At 39.2% G+C, this 17,860-nt stretch overlaps 1 protein-coding gene across 3 annotated transcripts in view; it reads left to right on the plus strand.

The window, feature by feature from the left end:
• Nucleotides 1-17,860, plus strand: part of CREBRF (CREB3 regulatory factor) — a 52,472-nt gene that overhangs the window by 20,869 nt on the left and 13,743 nt on the right. For all 3 annotated transcript variants that reach the window (XM_074313903.1, XM_019741404.2, XM_074313904.1), the window contains 5 exons: nucleotides 377-1,484; nucleotides 6,202-6,396; nucleotides 7,780-7,969; nucleotides 9,135-9,208; nucleotides 15,629-15,751. In XM_074313903.1, coding sequence (XP_074170004.1) covers nucleotides 377-1,484; nucleotides 6,202-6,396; nucleotides 7,780-7,969; nucleotides 9,135-9,208; nucleotides 15,629-15,751 — 1,690 coding nt within the window. The remainder of the gene's footprint in view (nucleotides 1-376; nucleotides 1,485-6,201; nucleotides 6,397-7,779; nucleotides 7,970-9,134; nucleotides 9,209-15,628; nucleotides 15,752-17,860) is intronic.

Genomic DNA, 17,860 nt, shown 5'->3' on the forward strand with positions numbered 1-17,860 from the left:
GAAGACAAATTCTTCTGTGATGAAGGTAAAATCTTCATTATTTGCTTTGTAATTGAAGCTTGTTTCTAAGGAGATCTCCAAATCCTTCTAAGTCAAAGATCAGGAAATGTAAACTTTTCTTCAGGAGGAGTGTTTACAGTCAAGTTCAAGAGCCTTTGCTACTTGGACCATACCTAAGCGCCTCAGGGGACATATTTTCTCTCTTTTTTTTCTTGCCCAAGGAAATGATGTTATATGGAATGGTAAAGTGTCAAGTGAGGAGCCTTTATCTTAAACTAAAGCAGACCAGAGGTGGAATTTGATATGTGGAAGTGGATGGAGGTGACTATTTCTTTCCTAAAATACAGTGTGTAATTTTTTTTTAAACCTTTCTCAGGACAGAGAGATGAACTACCAACAGAATCCTAGAGACAACTTCCTTTCTTTGGAGGACTGCAAAGACATTGAAAACCTGGAGTCTTTCACAGATGTCCTGGATAATGAGGGCGCTTTAACCTCAAACTGGGAACAGTGGGATACATACTGTGAAGATTTAACGAAGTACACCAAACTAACCAGCTGTGACATCTGGGGAACAAAAGAAGTGGATTACTTGGGTCTCGATGACTTTTCTAGCCCTTACCAAGATGAAGAGGTCATAAGTAAGACTCCAACTTTGGCCCAGCTTAATAGCGAGGACTCCCAGTCTGTTTCTGATTCCCTTTATTACCCAGATTCACTTTTCAGTGTCAAACAAAATCCCTTGCCCTCTTCATTCCCTGGTAAAAAGATCGCAAGCAGAGCAGCTGCCCCCGTTTGTTCTTCTAAGACTCTTCAGGCTGAGGCCCCTTTGTCAGACTGTGTCCAGAAAGCAAGTAAACCCACGTCAAGCACACAAATCATGGTGAAGACCAACATGTACCACTCCGAGAAGGTGAATGTTCACGTTGAATGTAAGGACTATGTGAAAAAGGCAAAGGTAAAGATCAGCCCGGTGCAGCAGCCGCCGCCGCCGCAGAGCCGGCCGGCCTTGAGCCAGGCCCGCGCCGCCGACGCAGCCAAGGAGAACACCTGCTCCTGCGGGACGGTCGCAAGGAGGCCGGAGAAGAAGGGGACGGAGCCGCTTCAGGGTCCTGCCACTCCCGCTTTGCCTTTTAAAGAAACCCAGGAACTGTTACTCAGTCCCCTGCCCCAGGAGGGGCCTGGGTCAGCAGCGGCAGCGGCAGGAGAGAGTGGCAGCCTGTCTGCCAGCGCGTCGGTCTCAGACTCATCCCAGAAGAAAGAGGAGCACAATTACTCCCTGTTTGTCTCCGACAACGTGGGGGACCAGCCCAGCAAATGCAGCCCCGAGGAGGAGGACGAGGACGAGGAGGACGCCGAGGATGAGGACCACGATGAGGGCTTCGGCAGCGAGCACGAGCTCTCGGAGAACGAGGAGGAGGAAGAGGAGGAGGACTACGAGGATGACAAGGACGACGACATCAGTGACACCTTCTCTGAACCAGGTACGGTGACCCTCGCAGGCGGCCACACGGCCCTGCCTCCTGCTACCCGGAAGGAGGAGGTGCTGCTGCGCATGTTCCCTTTGTCTTAGTTTGCGGATTAGAAGACTTAGTGTGTTGGCTTGGACATGCAGTTGCGTTTTCCTGTTCAGACAGCTCTAAAACCACCTCTCTCGCTCCTGTAGTGGTTCATATGCCGATTCCTCGAGAGCTACTTCTCCATTTATTTTATGTTAAGTGACCCGATTTGTCACTCTCTTGAGCAGCTGCGCAAAGATGCCAAAATTGATTGGCTTAAAATCTATTCCTGTGGATGCACGTGTCCCCCTATTGCAGTTGAGGTAGGTGAGGAGCTCCGGTGTGAGCCCAGGGAGGATGGTTTGTGTTCCTCACGCCCATAACCAACAAAGCCTGCGGAATGGATAATGTGAGAGAGCCTTTGCTTTGTTTCTGCTGCGTCTTTCATTGGCACAGTATTTTTCCATTTAAGAAAAAGACATGCTATAATTGAATGAGCATGAAGGAGACTCTGCTGTCTTTACATACAGTGCTTACAAATAAAAGGGAGAAAGAAAATGAAACCTGTGGGGAACTGGTTCATTTCAGCATTTACATGCTTGGGCTATTGCCACTGTTGGCTCGTGCAGTTGATTTATGAAAACGGTGTTGCCAAGTGGCACACAGTTTAAAATGCACAAAGAAGAGGAGACCTTCAAGTTTAAGCAAAAGTTATATTTTTCAGAAATAACATTGACACTGTAACATGTACATAAAACACTAATTTACAAAAAAAAAAACGCCTTATAAATTGTCACAGAGTACCCTATTCCCTTTTGTTGTGATGATTGCTGGAACTTCCAGCAGTGTAAACATTGGTATTTAGTTTTTGGAAAGGTTTTTAAGGCATAGTAGCTGTTTTGTAGGCACTGGAGCACTATTACTGCTGAAAGACTCCTTTTACTGCCATCTTTCTGTTACACAAATGCTTAGATTTAGGTATTTGATAGAACCAAGTTGTTTGACTTGGGTGGAGTTGCAAGTAAGGAAAAGGTACTTTATGTTTAATGTGGAGGAAAAGGCGTTTTGCTTTTTCTTTGGTTTACTTTAGAACTCTGTATAGTCTAGATAGAACAATTGTCTTTTCTACTTAGCGGGAAATTTTTTCTCTCAACAAATTAATAAAATCTGCCTTGAGATGTTTCAAGGCGAGTTGTCTCTGTAACTGGTGCTAGGTTACTTCGTTTCCTCCCATAGGAAGATCAGAGTGCCATCTGTGAGGAGTCCTTAAGTCTGGCAGGTCAGCCTATTGGTTGAGTCCATGTAGAGGGTTGGATAGGAGGGTGGGGGGGTGACACAGACAGGAGATGGGTAATAACCAAGGGAAATTTACCAGCTGGTGCTTAAAGGAGTGTGTAAATCAGAAGGAGTAAGGGAATCCCACCATCACCAACCAGGCGAGGACTATGCTGCCTAGCCCACTTCTGGTTGTAGTTTTGCTTTTCTTTGACTTGGAACTCCACTTTAAATTCATTCTTGATCGTTTGACTTGGTTTCACCTGGATAAATGTGTTGAGAGATGAATAGGCCCATGAGGAGCGACCTCTTGGTGGGCTAACCCTCGTTTCCATTTTCTCAGCCTTTTGACTGTGATAGGAGGGGTGACCAGTGTTACAGTCGGTGTCCTGTCATGCCACATCCTCTTGCTGGTGGTAAGCGACCAGCACTGCTGTAAAGCAGAGATGGGTCAGCTGGTGCTCTGCTCCGCATGACGCCTCCTTGGCACTGCGTAACAGTGCTAACCGTGTGGATGGCGTTGCGTTTACTCACTTCCAGTGGACTTGAAGTAAAACCTCTTTGGTTAGTATTACTTGGACAATTCTCACAAACTTTAATGAATGACATTCTTTAAGCACAATTTTGTGGTTGTAATTTGGGCTCTATTCACATTTGCTAATGAAAATTTCCCTTTTTCTTTAAAGAAAGAGCTAAACAAGCGACTTCAGGAATGCAAAAGTGAATTATTGGTGAGAAGAGCAGGAGGAAATTCTTTGAAGCAGAGAAGTGGGGATAGTTAGAGTTTCTTCAGAGCGCTAGTTGTAGAGTGGGTTGATTGGTTTAATTCACAGCAGTTTACAAAGGCCCTTTTGTGATGGCTGGGTCCCTTGATGCTGGTTCTTGGCAGTTTGCTACAACAGTGCCTGAGCCTACAAAGCTCTAGGAAAGGTGTAAAATGGAGTTTCAGTCCTTATTCTGGACTGGCTCCCAAGTTTTAATAGAGCCTATTCTGTGGACATGCTACAGCTGCTTGGGGTCAGGGATTACATGGTTGTGAGACTAAGAACTGGGCCCGCAGAATGCGTTTATGTTGTAATCCCTGCTAAACGTGTTCACGATGCACTTTACCAGCTTCACGGCAGTCGTCCTCACTAGCCACAGGTGTGTGCTTGGCGTCCGAGGCAGTAAAGACGCCTTTTCGACTTCCTTTGGATAATCACGTCAGGAAGGAATGAGTGAGATCAGTTTGGTGATCCATCAAACGAAGGGAAAAGCCTCCTTGGGAAAGGCTGCATTAAACAAATCATCGACTTGTTAAAAAAAATCATTTTTTTTAATGAGTATCTCCTTTTGTGTCAGGCACTGTGTGTGTTAGGTGTTGTAGGGATTGGCCACACAGAGGTGGACAGACTAGACATGGTCCCTGTCTTCTTGGAACTTATTGCTGAGTAGGTTTACTTGCTGTTAGGATTTCTATCTTCTAATCTGCTTATGTGTGCTGTCACTTGGCAAGAGACAGATGCCGCGTGAGAGCTTCCTAAAACCTACCTGACCGTAGAACTCACTTGGGGATGAAGGCATATCTTGTAGTATAGTGTTCCTCAGAACATGCTTTGGGAAATAGTAATTACCTTAAATGCTAGAACGAGGGTCTAGGAATATAATTTTTCTGCATTCTACTAGATCGTGGTAGTCTCTATGTTGAAAAGTAGATGACCTTAACTAACAAATCCATTGTGTGTGTATGTGTGTGTGTCTGTGTGTGTGTTAGGGTGAATTTATGGTGTATACTAGTAGAAAATATTAAAATATTAGGTCAGAGAAAATTGACCGCCCTTAAATACTTTTTTTTGGAAACAGCATTTTTGGAATATATATAAACAAATAGAACTGGTAACTAATTTGGGTGGGACAGAAGAAATAGAAATCTTCATGAGTCTTTGAATTTAACGTGGAATGTATGTGAAATAAAATCCATTTAGACCTTTAATTGGGATAGGCACAGGGAAAGTGGGAAGCCCAGTAGGAGCTAGACTCCTTGAATCAGGGGGCCTAAGCCAGTCCCAGGCTCTGCCAAATCACTTATATCCACCATGAGCATGTTTCTTTGTGTAAATGGGGTTAATAATCTCTTATACCAGGTTCTTATAAGGCTCAAATGAAATATGTGTAAGTGAAATCTGTGCATACAAGTTGCTAGCTGAGGGAGCCTAGAAAATAAAGAGTTGTGCGGGTGGGTTCACCCCTTTTAACTGTACACGTCTGTGAGTTTTGACAAGTACATGCAGTCACGTAACCACCACCCCACAAGCAAGATATGGAAGAATTTAATCACCCCCGCCCCCCAGTTTCCCTCGTGTTCCTTTATAGTCAGCCTCTCCCTACACCCCCAACTCCTGGCAACCACTTTGTCCCTGTAGTTTTGCCTTTTCCACAATGTAATATAAATGGAATCATATTCTTAATTCTGAATTTGAAGAAAACCTGGTAAAATCCTAATTTTTTTCCCCAGACTCACAGACATCATCACTTTCTTAGTGTCAGTTCCAGAGGAGTCATGTTTTTTAGGAGGGAAAGTGGTTATTTTTGCTTGGCCAGTGCTGCCCAGGTTTTTCTGACTACCTAGGTGTAGGGCTGTACATCCTGGGCACGGCCCATCCCTACTACCCCATGTACCTAGCACTAAATACGTGGACTACATCTAAGATGGGCGTTCTCTGCGGGTATTTGAGACGGACAGGTCATCCTGTATTGGGTCTGACCAGCAGTTCTAGCAGCTCAGAATTAAGTATTTTCTGAAACTTCCCATTAGCAAGGAAAATAACTTCTTAAAAAGTGAAGTAAATGCAAATTCCTTCCAGTAAAATATTAGTTAGACTAAGCAAATGAGTTTTTAATTTGATAGCCTAGTGAAAACTTTCATTTTTACACTTTTACAAAAGGGTAGGGTGGGAGGTAGGAAGAAAACCACTGCTGCCTCACAGAGTCCGCTTAGTCGGGTACCGTTCCAGAAAGAGATACAGTCTTCTGTCTGGGGATGTTTCAGATGCATAAATATTAGAAAGAAGACATTTTAAAATCACAGTATAGTGGCCAAGTACTTTTATCTAATGGTGCTTTTGACATTTCTGTAGCTATATTTCATTATACAAGCAAGTGTGTCATATACTAACTTACAAAAACCAAAGAGAAACCCCAGGAAGATAAATAGTGTGATTATCTATGTTTTTTGATCTCTGAATAGCTTATGAGCTTTCTATATTAAAAGTTACATTATGGATCTGGTTTATTATCTTTGACGTGACAATAATAAACCATGATGTTTTCAGATGAAAGGAAATGTATCAAGTGACAAATAGAAGGGTTTTTTTTGTTTGTCCTGATTGGTTTATTGAAATTTATGGAACTTAAAAGTTGTGGGGGGGGCGGCTTTCTTTCTTTTAAGGCTATGAAAATGATTCCGTGGAAGACTTGAAGGAGATGACGTCAATATCCTCTCGGAAGAGAGGTAAGAGAAGGTACTTCTGGGAGTATAGTGAGCAACTCACACCATCGCAGCAAGAGAGGATGCTAAGGCCGTCTGAATGGAACCGAGACACCTTGCCAAGTAATATGTATCAGAAAAATGGCTTGCATCATGGTAAGAGGGGATTGCGGTCAAATATTTTGTATCAGTTTAAATAGAGATACTAAACCATAATGCTTAATCATTGTTTATAGGCGTTCAGCCCTTCCTAGGAAACTGGAGAGGGGAACAGTAGAGCTGCTTTGTTTGCTGTTCACTCACAAATAACTTTTCCAGCCTTGAGAGCCATCACCTAAACAGGGAGAAAGGCCTGTGCAATAACAATTTCATTTCTAGTCACTTCTCATTCTACTTATTCTACCCAGGAAATGGTCAGGAGACTGCTGAATCCTGACCTGTCACAGTTGCTATAAACCAGAAGGGTTGGGGAAAAAAGAGATTGGGATCAAAACGGTGGTGAGGAAAAAAGGGGGGGGGGGAGAAAGGAAGAATAGTTTTAAGAAAAGGAGAGAGAAGAGTGGAAAAGTAGGAGTTGGGAGAAACTTGTATCTTAGGTAGGTTACATTTCAAAATATGAACCCCGGCAGATGGAATTAAATAGAATTTCTTCTGCATAAATGTTATTTTTACATTAATCCAAAGTCTGTTGCATATTTTTACATCAGTCCAAAGGGGAGGGCACTAGTAAGTTTGGTGCTCAATATACAGTTTAGTAATCACTCATGCTACAGATTTAAGTTGCTAAGCATTTTTGACACTGGAATTGTGTCAGAAGTATATTTGTGACTCGTTTTCCCTTTCCACTGGCACCCAGGTCTGTACTCTACTGTCTCTCACTGAATAAAAACCTGGTTGTTTGCCTTCAGATCAATTTTCTACCAGAAATGAAAAGACAGGTCCAATAAATAGGTCCAGATAGCATGTGGCGAGTACTAGACAAGCTGTTTTGTGTGCTGTAGTTCTGAGCACAGAGCCTGCTGGGACAGGCTAGGGCCCCTGGAGTCTTCTGCAATGTTATTTATCAAACTAACCGAAGAAGAGCTTTCAACAAAGGCAAGCCTTACTTGTTGGACTTTTGAGTCCAACACAAGAATAGACGTATACATCTGACAAATTTTCAGTCATAGCATCAAAAAATCTTCAAACTCTCTTTCTGACTGTCTGTTACACCCTCGCCCGGATTAGTGTGCGCAGGGCAACTTGCGCTCCAGCCCCAACGTTTGAGGTGCTTATTACTGACCTGCAAATAACTAAGAATCTCATACGAGGGCAGGAAACCTTAAGGTGGAGAAAGACTTGGAAAAGGCTGGAACTGCCATCTGACACTCATTTCTTAGAGTCACACGTGGGGAGGAGAGGAGATCGGCTCTTCCAGGTTGTTAACATTCCAAGAAAGAAACGGAGATCGGGGGAGAGGACTGTGATTTTAAAATATGGCTGTAGAGTGTGTATCTGAAATAAAATGATCTAATTGAACTTATTTGAAACCATCTATAGGAAAATATGCAGTAAAGAAGTCACGGAGAACTGACGTGGAAGACCTGACTCCAAATCCTAAAAAACTGTTGCAGATCGGCAACGAGCTACGGAAGCTGAATAAGGTGATCAGCGACCTGACTCCGGTCAGTGAGCTTCCCTTAACAGCCCGGCCAAGGTCAAGGAAGGAAAAAAATAAGCTGGCTTCCAGGTAAACGCTAATCATGGTCACTCGTGTGAATACTGTCTAGAAGGGGAGGTTAGACGTTCCCTGAGCTTTTAGAGAAGCTCATCTGACCCTCAACCATTTATTCAGAAAAATACTTTTATAAAGACTACAATGAGCGTATTATAAGTTTTCCTTTGAAAGTAAAACAGTATTTATGCTTGATGGAAAACGTTTTTAAAGGAGAGAGCTGAATGGACTCAAGTCCCTCATAGTATAACAGTGAAACATTTTACCATTTTGGCTTTGTTTTTTATTTGTTCTGTAGTAATTAAAATTCATCCCTTTTAATGTACACTTCTATGAGTTTTGACAAACATATCCAATCATATAACCACCACCACAATCAAGGTATTGAACATTTTCATCATCTTAAAAAATGTCCTCATGCCTCTTTGTAAAGGTAAACCCCTTCTCCTACCCGGAAGCACTGACCTGGTATCTGTCCCTACAGTTTTGCATTTTCTAGAATGTTATGTAGATGGAATCCGACTATATGTAGCCTTTTGAGTCCAAGTTCTTTGATTGAATGTGATGCATTTGCGATTTGTCCATGTGGTTGTGAGGAGTAATAGTTTGTGCTCTTTATTGCTGACTGATAGTCCTCGGTAGGGGTATACTGCAGTGTATCCATTCACCAGTTGAAGGACTTTGGTTTCTAGTTTTTGGCAGTTATGAATGAAGCCACCATAAACACTCGCTTACAGGTGTTTATGTGAACCTAAGTTTTCATTTCTCTTGGGTAAATACCCAGGACTATATATTTAATTTTATAAAAAACTGCCAGAATAGCTATTTCCAAAGTAATAAAGTAAGATTTTTAAAAATTACTGTTTTCCACAGTAATTTACATTCCCACCTGCAACATATGAGGGTTTCACTTCACATCTTCTACAATTGTTATTGTCAGGTTTTGTTTGTTTATTTTGGTGTACTGGTCAGAGCTTTATGTTTGAATATGTGCTTAAAATTTTTAAAAATCAGTTTGGATAAATGATTATGTGTTTTTTGGTAACTGAGTTACTTATTATAAATATCAGTAGGCAGTGGTTTTTGGTTGCTATTAGAAAATGTCTGACAGCAGCAAAGAGAAGTATATTCTGAATGTTCACTTAAAAAAAAGTGAACTAATTGCTCCTTCCTTTCACAGGGCTTGTCGGTTAAAGAAAAAAGCCCAGTATGAAGCTAATAAAGTGAAATTATGGGGCCTCAACACAGAATATGGTAAACCTAAACTTTTAAGAATTTGATTAACCTCCTGTTACTTTGCTGACCACTCTCTTTTTGGTTTTGTTGTGTGCTTTCCCTTTATCCTGTCCAATTTAGGCCAGCCTCCTTTTCAAGTTCACCCATTCATTAAGCTCTGCTCTTCCTCATTCACGTCCTCCTCCCAGTGTGAGTGTCCGTCTGTGGCTCCCCAAGCCAGGTCTCGTCTCTGCCCTGAATAGCTTGTGTGCTTTGAATACAGTCGTTTCTCACTTCCTTTTTACAGTGGTGGTGCTGAGTTAGCCGGATCTATTGACTCGTGTTTATTTTAACCTGTGAGTGGATAGTTTAGAGCTCTGCTTTACAAATTGTATTGCTTATTGGAATCATCTCTGTACATGTTAAAATACAGATTCCTGGGCTTCTCCTCAGGTCCTCTGAATTGGAATCTATGCAACTGGAACCCAGGAATTTATATTTTTAACACCACCCGTTACTCTTAACGCAACCATCCTAGCACATACGTGGGAACTGTTGGTTTAGATCATTGCTTCCCAGTATTTCACATCATGGCACATGGAGAAAATGATCCATCTCTAAGGCATCCTGGAATATAACAGAGTAGGCTGCTCATAGGAGGAGGCACTTCTGGGCTGAGGCTCATTTTCACATCTGGAACCCTTCACAGCATCCTGGAGGCTGCGAAAGCTCTGGTTTTGATCTGTAGTAAGAACCTCCCCTCCTTTCCCCCGTGCTCCGTTACTGTCTCTTAAACTTGACATCATAAGAGCTTGCATGTTCCTTTGCCTCTAAAATTGTCCTCTTCACTGTGTAGCTCTTGGGCTAGTTGTATATAAAAATGAAACAGTGGCAAAATAATCCATTATTATTTGTTTTTAGAGATTTTCTTACATCCAGCATGATGTCTGGCACATAGGTGCTCATAAACCTTGTGCAGTTTTTCTCAGTCCTTTATCTCGATTATCTTGTTTTCATTTGTGAGGGCAAAAAGAGGATTTCCAACTGTGAAGTGTACAACTTAGAAAATGAACTGATGGTTTTGTTTATTAAAGGCCACTCAGGAACCCTAATCAAGGTAAATGAATTAGGTAAAACAATAGTTGGTTTGTAATAATGAGAAATATACCCATTTCTTATTATTCCTTCTTGCTGTTGAAACCCTTTGACCTTGAGCTCTGTGAGTATATTTATATAAAATGATTGCAATGTCATGGGCATTATTCATGTTTCTTTTAAAATCCGGCTGCTCACACTGCAGGGAGATAACGGTGAGCCACAGGGAGCCTTCTGGGTCTGTGTTTCTTTGGACACATGTTGGCATCCATCTCTGTGGTGTTCAGTTAATGTATTTATTCATAATTACAAGTATGTACATCTGTGTGGCTATATATTTTTGCATTTTTATATATACACACGTTTTGTGTCTGATGTAAATATATTCTGGGGTGTTGGTAAGGGTCAGGAGTACGTGTGTTTCTGAATGTGTTCTGTCTGAGATTGAGTTTTTATGGCTCCCTTAAAATTTTCTTGTTACCAAAGTTAACTTAAAGCCTCTGGTGTTTTCATGTAAACAAAGGCCTGTCTTTAAATAGTAGCAGTTTCTTATCAGTCAGCACTGAGGAAGGGGATCTTCTCATTCACTTATATATCTTCTTCTGTCTTACTGCCTTTTCTTCTGCAGTCTCTGGGAAAGAGCAAGAACAGCCTCAACTGTTGGTTCAGAAGCCATCTCAGAACCAGTGAGATGCTCTTTTATAGTTTGTCACATGGAGTTTGAAAATTATTCCCAGAGTTTCTGGTATATCTCCCAAGGGAATGGTACCCTTGATTGCTCTAAATACCTGGGAGTCACTCTGTCCTGCCTTTTGGAACACTTACTATCTATTAACCTAGTGGTTTCTAGAATTCGTGAGTCACAAATCAGTGACATTTGAACAAGATTTTGGGACTTGGCAACTATAAGGTTGCCAACTTTATATTTTGCCAGGTGAGGATATTGAAAAGAATGTCATCTGCAATTACTGTAATTTCATACAAGGAAGGCTATTTTAGCATTAAAAAATTGAGACAGGCATAATCTCAGCATAGCATAAAATTAGCTTTGTGAAAAGTGTACTCTGTTGTCCTTATTCTTTTTAATTTGTTACCAACTAGCACTGTTCCAAGGACTAGCTTCGGGGCCCCAGGGCTATACTGCTCATCCTCTGCTATCCTACCAAACCTCCTCCTCCTGCTGGTTCCTCCTGCCGAGGCTCACAAGAAGCGGTTCTGTTAATCAAATGTACATTTGTTGACTCAGAATGAGAAATAGAACTATTAAGTGGACATAACCATCACCCTGTCTGACGTATTTTGTCCCTGAGCAAGTTAGATAGGAAAATTAAAATTGGAAGTTTCTTGGATAAACATGGAATCAGCGCAGGAGGGATCTGTGTATAGATTTAATGTTTGGCCTCGGTTTCTGGGATCCAGATACCTCTCTTTTCCTGACAGAGGTTTACGGTAGTGAGAGCCCTTTGCCTACTGTCCCCGCCCCCAGTGTACTGGATGGACACCACCCAGGTTTGAGAGGAACTGTTCTGCTCTGTTTTAATTTTGATTTTCATAGTGTTCTTTTTTTTTTTTTTCTTTTCTGTTTCAAAAGTGGCCTTATTTACTCTTCCCTGCTGAGGGTAGGGGAACCTCATTGTTTCTCATAAGTCCAGTCTGCATATAAATGTCCTTACTTATATTTGAGTAAATGGTGTTCCCTCTTTTAGAAGCAGCATAAATTTCTTGTTTCATTTGATACAGGGAATCAGCTCTGCTTTCCTTGTTTAGTGACACATTTTACATACACTATCCCTGCATGTAGTTTTCAGCTGCCCACCCCTGGTATTTCTCACTTCCTTCTTCAACATCAGTCTATATTGGTCTCTTAGTATTACTAGATGAGGAATAAAAAATCACTGATTCCAAAGGCGTCTCTGAGGACGTAAAAATTTCAGGCCGTAGGATCTGTATGTTGAAATTGAATATCTGTTTTCCCCCTCCCAGCTTGTTTGAGGTATAATTAAAGTATAATAACTATACATATTTGAAGAGTGTAATTTGATTTGTTTGGACATATGTATATACCAATCAAGATAATGAACATTTTGATCACCCCCCAAAGTTTCCTAGGACCCCTTTGTAAGCTACCCCTCTATCTACTCTTATCCTCAGGCAGCCACGATCTATACTCTGTCACTATAGATTAATTTGCGTTTTCTAAAATTTTATATTAATGGGCTCCTAGAATATGTTCTCTCTTTCTGCCTGGCTACTTTTACTCGGCATAATTATTTTAAAATTTCACCATGTTGTTACCTGTATCAATAATTAGGTCCTTTTCATTGATGAGTAGTATTCTACTGTATTGGATACACTATAATTTATTTATCTGTTCAGTTGATGGATACTTGGGTTGTTTCTAGTTTTGGCTGTAAATAGCTGCTGTGAATATTCCTGTACAAGTGTTTGGGTGAACATATGTTTTAATTTCTCTTGGTTAAATACCTAGGAGTAGATTGGCTGGATCATGGTATAGATGGTATATATATTTAACTTTATAAGAAAACCCCAAACTGTTTCCCAAAGTGGCTGTTTCCATTGTACCTCTCAAAAACAGTGTAGGAGGGTTCTAGTTGATCCATACATACCCTTGCCAATGCTTAGTAGGGTCAGTTTTGTTAATTTTAACCAACTTAATGGGAGTGTGGCAGTATCTCATTATGGCCTTAGTTTGCATTTCTTTAATTAATGATATCAAACATCTTTCCTGTGCTTATTGGCTAGTCATATATTTTGTGTGTGTGTGTGAAATGTCTGTTCAAATATTTTGCCATTTTAAACATTTATTTGTCTTCTAAAAGTTTGTTATTCTAGATACAAGTTCTTTGATATATATATTTAAAATATTTTAGTTTTTGGCTGTTTTTTTTGTTTGCTCTTTGACATCTTTCAAAGAACAAAAGTTTTAATAATGAAGCTAAATTTGTCAGTTTTTCTTTTTGTGTTTCATATTTTTTGTGTTCTAAGAAATTTGGCCAACTCCAAAATTGCAAGTATTTTCTTAAATGTTTTCTCCTAGAATTTGTATAGTTTTAGGTTATACATTTAGGTTTATGATAAATTTTAGGCTAAATGTTATGTATGGTGTGGAGTAAGAGTTTATGTTCATTTTTTTCCGTATGACAATCCAGTTGATAAGCACCATTCATTGAAAAGAGCTTCCTTTCCCTATTGAATTGCTTTTGCACCATTGTTAAATCAATTGATCATGTATGTATGGGTCTACTCCTGGACTCTGCATTCTGTTCTATTGATCTATTTGTCTGTCTAAATACAAACTATCTTGATTACTGTATTTTATAGTAAATCTTAAAGTCAGGTAGTATTAATCCTTGTTAGTCCTCTAATTGTGTTCTTTTCTTTCAGAGTTGTTTTGGCTCTGCTAGGTCCGTGTATGACCATATAAATTTTAGAATCAGTTTTAACACTTCTTACAAAAGAGCTTACTGAAATTTGATTGGGATTGCTTTGAATCTATAGATCGATTTGGAGAGAATTACCATCTTAACAAAATGGAGTCTTCCAATCTATGAACTTGGTATCTTTCCATCTACTTAAGTCTTCTTTAATTTCTCTCCACCTTGGTTATATAGTTTTCAGTATAGAGTGCTTGAATGTCTTTTGCAAGATTGATTCCTGAGCATTTTTTATTTTTTTGCTACTGCTGTAAATGGAATCATTTTTGAAATTTTATTTTCAAACTCTTTGCTGCTTATAAATGCATAGAAAATGGATTTTGTGTATTACTCTTGTATCTTGTTATCTTGAAAAATTTATTAGTTCCAGTAGTAGGTATGTAGAAGCCCTGGGATTTTCTATTTAAGCAATCATCATTTGCAAATAGGGATGGATTTATTTCTTCCATTCTGATCTTTATACCTTTTATTTCTTTTTCTTGCCTTATTGCAATGTCTCAGATATTAATAGAAGTGGTGATTGCCTTGTTTGCAATCTCAGGGGGAAAACCTTTCACTTTTGTGTATGATGTTGGCTGTAGGCTGTTTTGTAGATGAGATGCCCTCTATCATTTTGAGCAAGTTCTCGTCTTTTCCTAGTTTCATTTATCATGAATGGGTATTGAGTATTGTCATATATGCAGTTTGGGTGGGGGTGAAAGGGAGCTTGCATTTATTGGAACAATCATGTTGTTCTCTTTCTTTTTTCTGGTAATATGTCACATACTCACCTGTTAATATGGTGAATACATTAACTGATTTTTGACTATTAAATCAACCTTGCATTCTTAGAATAAATTCTACTTGGTTATGATGTATTTTCCTTTTTATATTAGAGTCTATTGCAAATATTTTATAAGATTCTGTTCAAATATTTCTATTTTTAATATTTTGTTAAGTATTTTTGTGTCTATACTGAAGAGGGATATTTGTCTGTAATTTTCTTTTTTTGTAATGTCTTTGTCAGGTTTTGATATTTGGGCTATACTGGCCTTATACAGTGAATTCGGCCATGATCTTTCTTCCTCTAAAAAATGGGTTAAGGTTGACTTTATTACTTCATTGTATATTTGATAGAATTTGCCATTAAAAACTTCTGGGTTTTCTTTTGGGAATATTTTTTTATAAATTCAATTCCTTTACTAGAAATAGGCTGTTTGGATTTTCCATTTCTTCTTGTGTCAATTTTAAGTTGCATTTTCAGGAAGTTTGCCCATTATATCCAAGTTACTAAATTTCTTGGCATTTTCTTATTATCCTTTTAAAGGTTCTGGATTCTGAAGTGATAACCTCTTTTTCATTCCACATACAGGTGATTGATCAGTCTAGCTGGGGATGGGGCATAAGGGATATCAGTTTTGTTGATCTTTTGAAAGAACAAGCTTTTGGTTTTGTTAACTTTCTCTTATGTATTTGTGTTCTGTTTTATTGATTTCTGCTGTTATCTTTATTATTTCCCTCCTTCTATTTACTTTTGGTTAACTTTCCTCTTTCTTTCTAAGCTTCTTAAGGTGGGGAAATTTGTTTTTAAAGCTTTTGTCTTTGAAGGACTTTGTTTGATTTATATAATAAACATTTACTAAGATCTTATAATTCGATATACCGGACACTGTCATAGGTCTTAAAGCTAAGAGGACAAGTAAGGCAAGTTGCTTACAGGATAGTGGACATTGACACACATCTACAGTGTGTTATCAAAAGTGGTACATCATTTGATATTAGTCTCTTTGGATAAGAAAGCTTATAACCACCACTGCTTAATGTTTTCTTACACATTCTCCATTTTTAATTTACTATTTGTTATTACATAATTAAAAGTAAATTCTTCCATGTTAGTGACACGTTCCAAGTGTCTTGTTCTGTCTTACAGATAATTTATTGTTTGTAATCAACTCCATCAAGCAAGAGATTGTAAACCGGGTACAGAGTCCAAGAGAGGAGAGAGGACCCAACATGGGGCAGAAGCTTGAAATCCTCATTAAAGATACTCTTGGTAAGAAGAATCTTGGATAAATTAATAACAAATAATAATATGTAGTATAAGATATATAATTCAAGGGGATAAGGAAAAACTCAAGTGCTCTCATTGTAGTTATTCTCCTTTACAAGTAGTTTTTTATGTCTTTTGAGATTCAGCATTCATAAACATCTCGTGTACTGCTGGTTACCACAGTGTTTTATTTAGCCCTCATCACTGAACAACTTTAACCCTTAGGGAAGATAAACTTCTAGCAACTTTAACTTTCTCGGGGGAAGATAAAGATCCCTCAACTGTCAGGCCTACAGTTTATACTTTAGTGGAGGTACTTACCCATTTGTTTGACGCTAACGCATTTCACTGGATTCTAACAAACTGGGCTGTCTGGTTTCCATCCCTGTACAGATTATACAAGATGGGAAGAACAGAGAGGTGGGGTGGGCATTCCGAAGTTAGGCGGAGCAACACCTGACAGGCAGGCTAGAGAGCTGATACAGACAGAGACCTGAGAAGGCTAGAGGCCAGGAGCTTAGGTGCCAGGGGAGCAAATCCCTTACAGATGGGGAGCATCTCAAAGGTATCGCAGCAGGATGCAATCCATGAAAACCCTGAAGCATCGTGAAACGGCGTCAGCTGGTTATGTATTCTTTGTTTGACAATATTTGTTCCAAGACTATCTGTTGTAACTGGTTCTTACATAGTCATTGTGTTGAGTCGTAAACTTTAGTTACCTGAGAATTTTCTTCTAGTTCGTTTTTCCCCAGGATGCTGATCATGTATTGAATTAGGTCACTTCAAAGAATGAGAGCTTACTTTATAATCCTTAATTAGTTATTTACCTGAATTTTAGAGGAACAAACATTATAATTTGCTTTATTTTTTAAAATTGTAAATATCTTGGAATTTTTTTACATTTCTGCTAAGACAATTTTTCCTGACTTCCTGTTATTATAAATTCACTCATTCCACAACGTTTTTTTTTTCAGTGCCTACTATGTGCCTGGTATTGGGGGATATAGGGGCGTATAACAGAGACTGGGTTGCTACTCTTATGAAGCTTTTAGTCTAAAAATGGAAGAGAAAGCATAAACAGAAAAACAAATAATAGCAAATTGTGGTAAATGCTGTGAAGAAATCAGGATGCTTAGATGGAGGGAGTGAGCAAGAATAGTTTATTTCTATACAGAAATACTTCTCATAGCTACCAAAATGATTGTGTTTTCTTTCATTGAAAATAAATACATATTAAATACCTCCATGCACTTAGTACGTTTCTTTGAAATTGTTAGTTTCTCTTGGTAGCATTGTGTTCATACTGAATGTAAAGGGCAATTTAGAATCATTAGTACAATTAGCAATGCATATAGATTTTGACCCACCGGTTTCATGAAATTTGACAACTTTAATGTTTGAAGGTCAAAGGAGAAGATATAAGGAATCCTGGGGGAAAAAAAGGATTTCTTAGGAAAGGATACCAGCTAACATTTATTGAATACTTACTATGATCTAGGCCCTGTCTGTTAAGGTTGTTTGGTCATTTACTTCCACAATCCTATGAAGAAGGTATTATTATCCTGCTTTTACAAATGAAGGCTTGGAAGCCAAAGTCATATAACCAATAAGTGGGAGAACTAGGAGTAGAAGTAAGTTCTCCTAGCTGCATTGCTTACACTGTACCCACATGTCATCACTTGGCCCTGTCATCCAACACTCATCTCTATTATAGTTTCTGAACCATGTAGTTCCCAGGTGGCCCTCTAATTGCCTCATTCAGTAGGCTTACCTGCGGATTTCTTTTTCTTGATATTCTGTATAACATTTGATACTTTTGCATATTTTTGTCTTCAGTTTTGAAACATTTTCTTTAAGATATTTTAGGTTCTGCATGCCTTTTTTCCTATCTTTGTTACCAAAAACAAAAACAAACAAACAAAAAACACGCTAGTGGTTTCTCTGTGACTCTAGCAATACCTTACTGGTCATGTCTAGAAATTAAGATTATGTTTTCAGAAAACAAAAGCTCATGTAGCGTTTAAAGTCATATAGAGTGTTTGGAATCAGTTCTAGATTCAAATCCTGGCCCTGCCACTTACTATTTGAGAACCCTAAGGAAGTGACTTCACT

Source organism: Rhinolophus sinicus, linkage group LG10, assembly GCF_036562045.2.
Source record: "Rhinolophus sinicus isolate RSC01 linkage group LG10, ASM3656204v1, whole genome shotgun sequence".
Taxonomy (NCBI): Eukaryota; Metazoa; Chordata; class Mammalia; order Chiroptera; family Rhinolophidae; genus Rhinolophus; species Rhinolophus sinicus.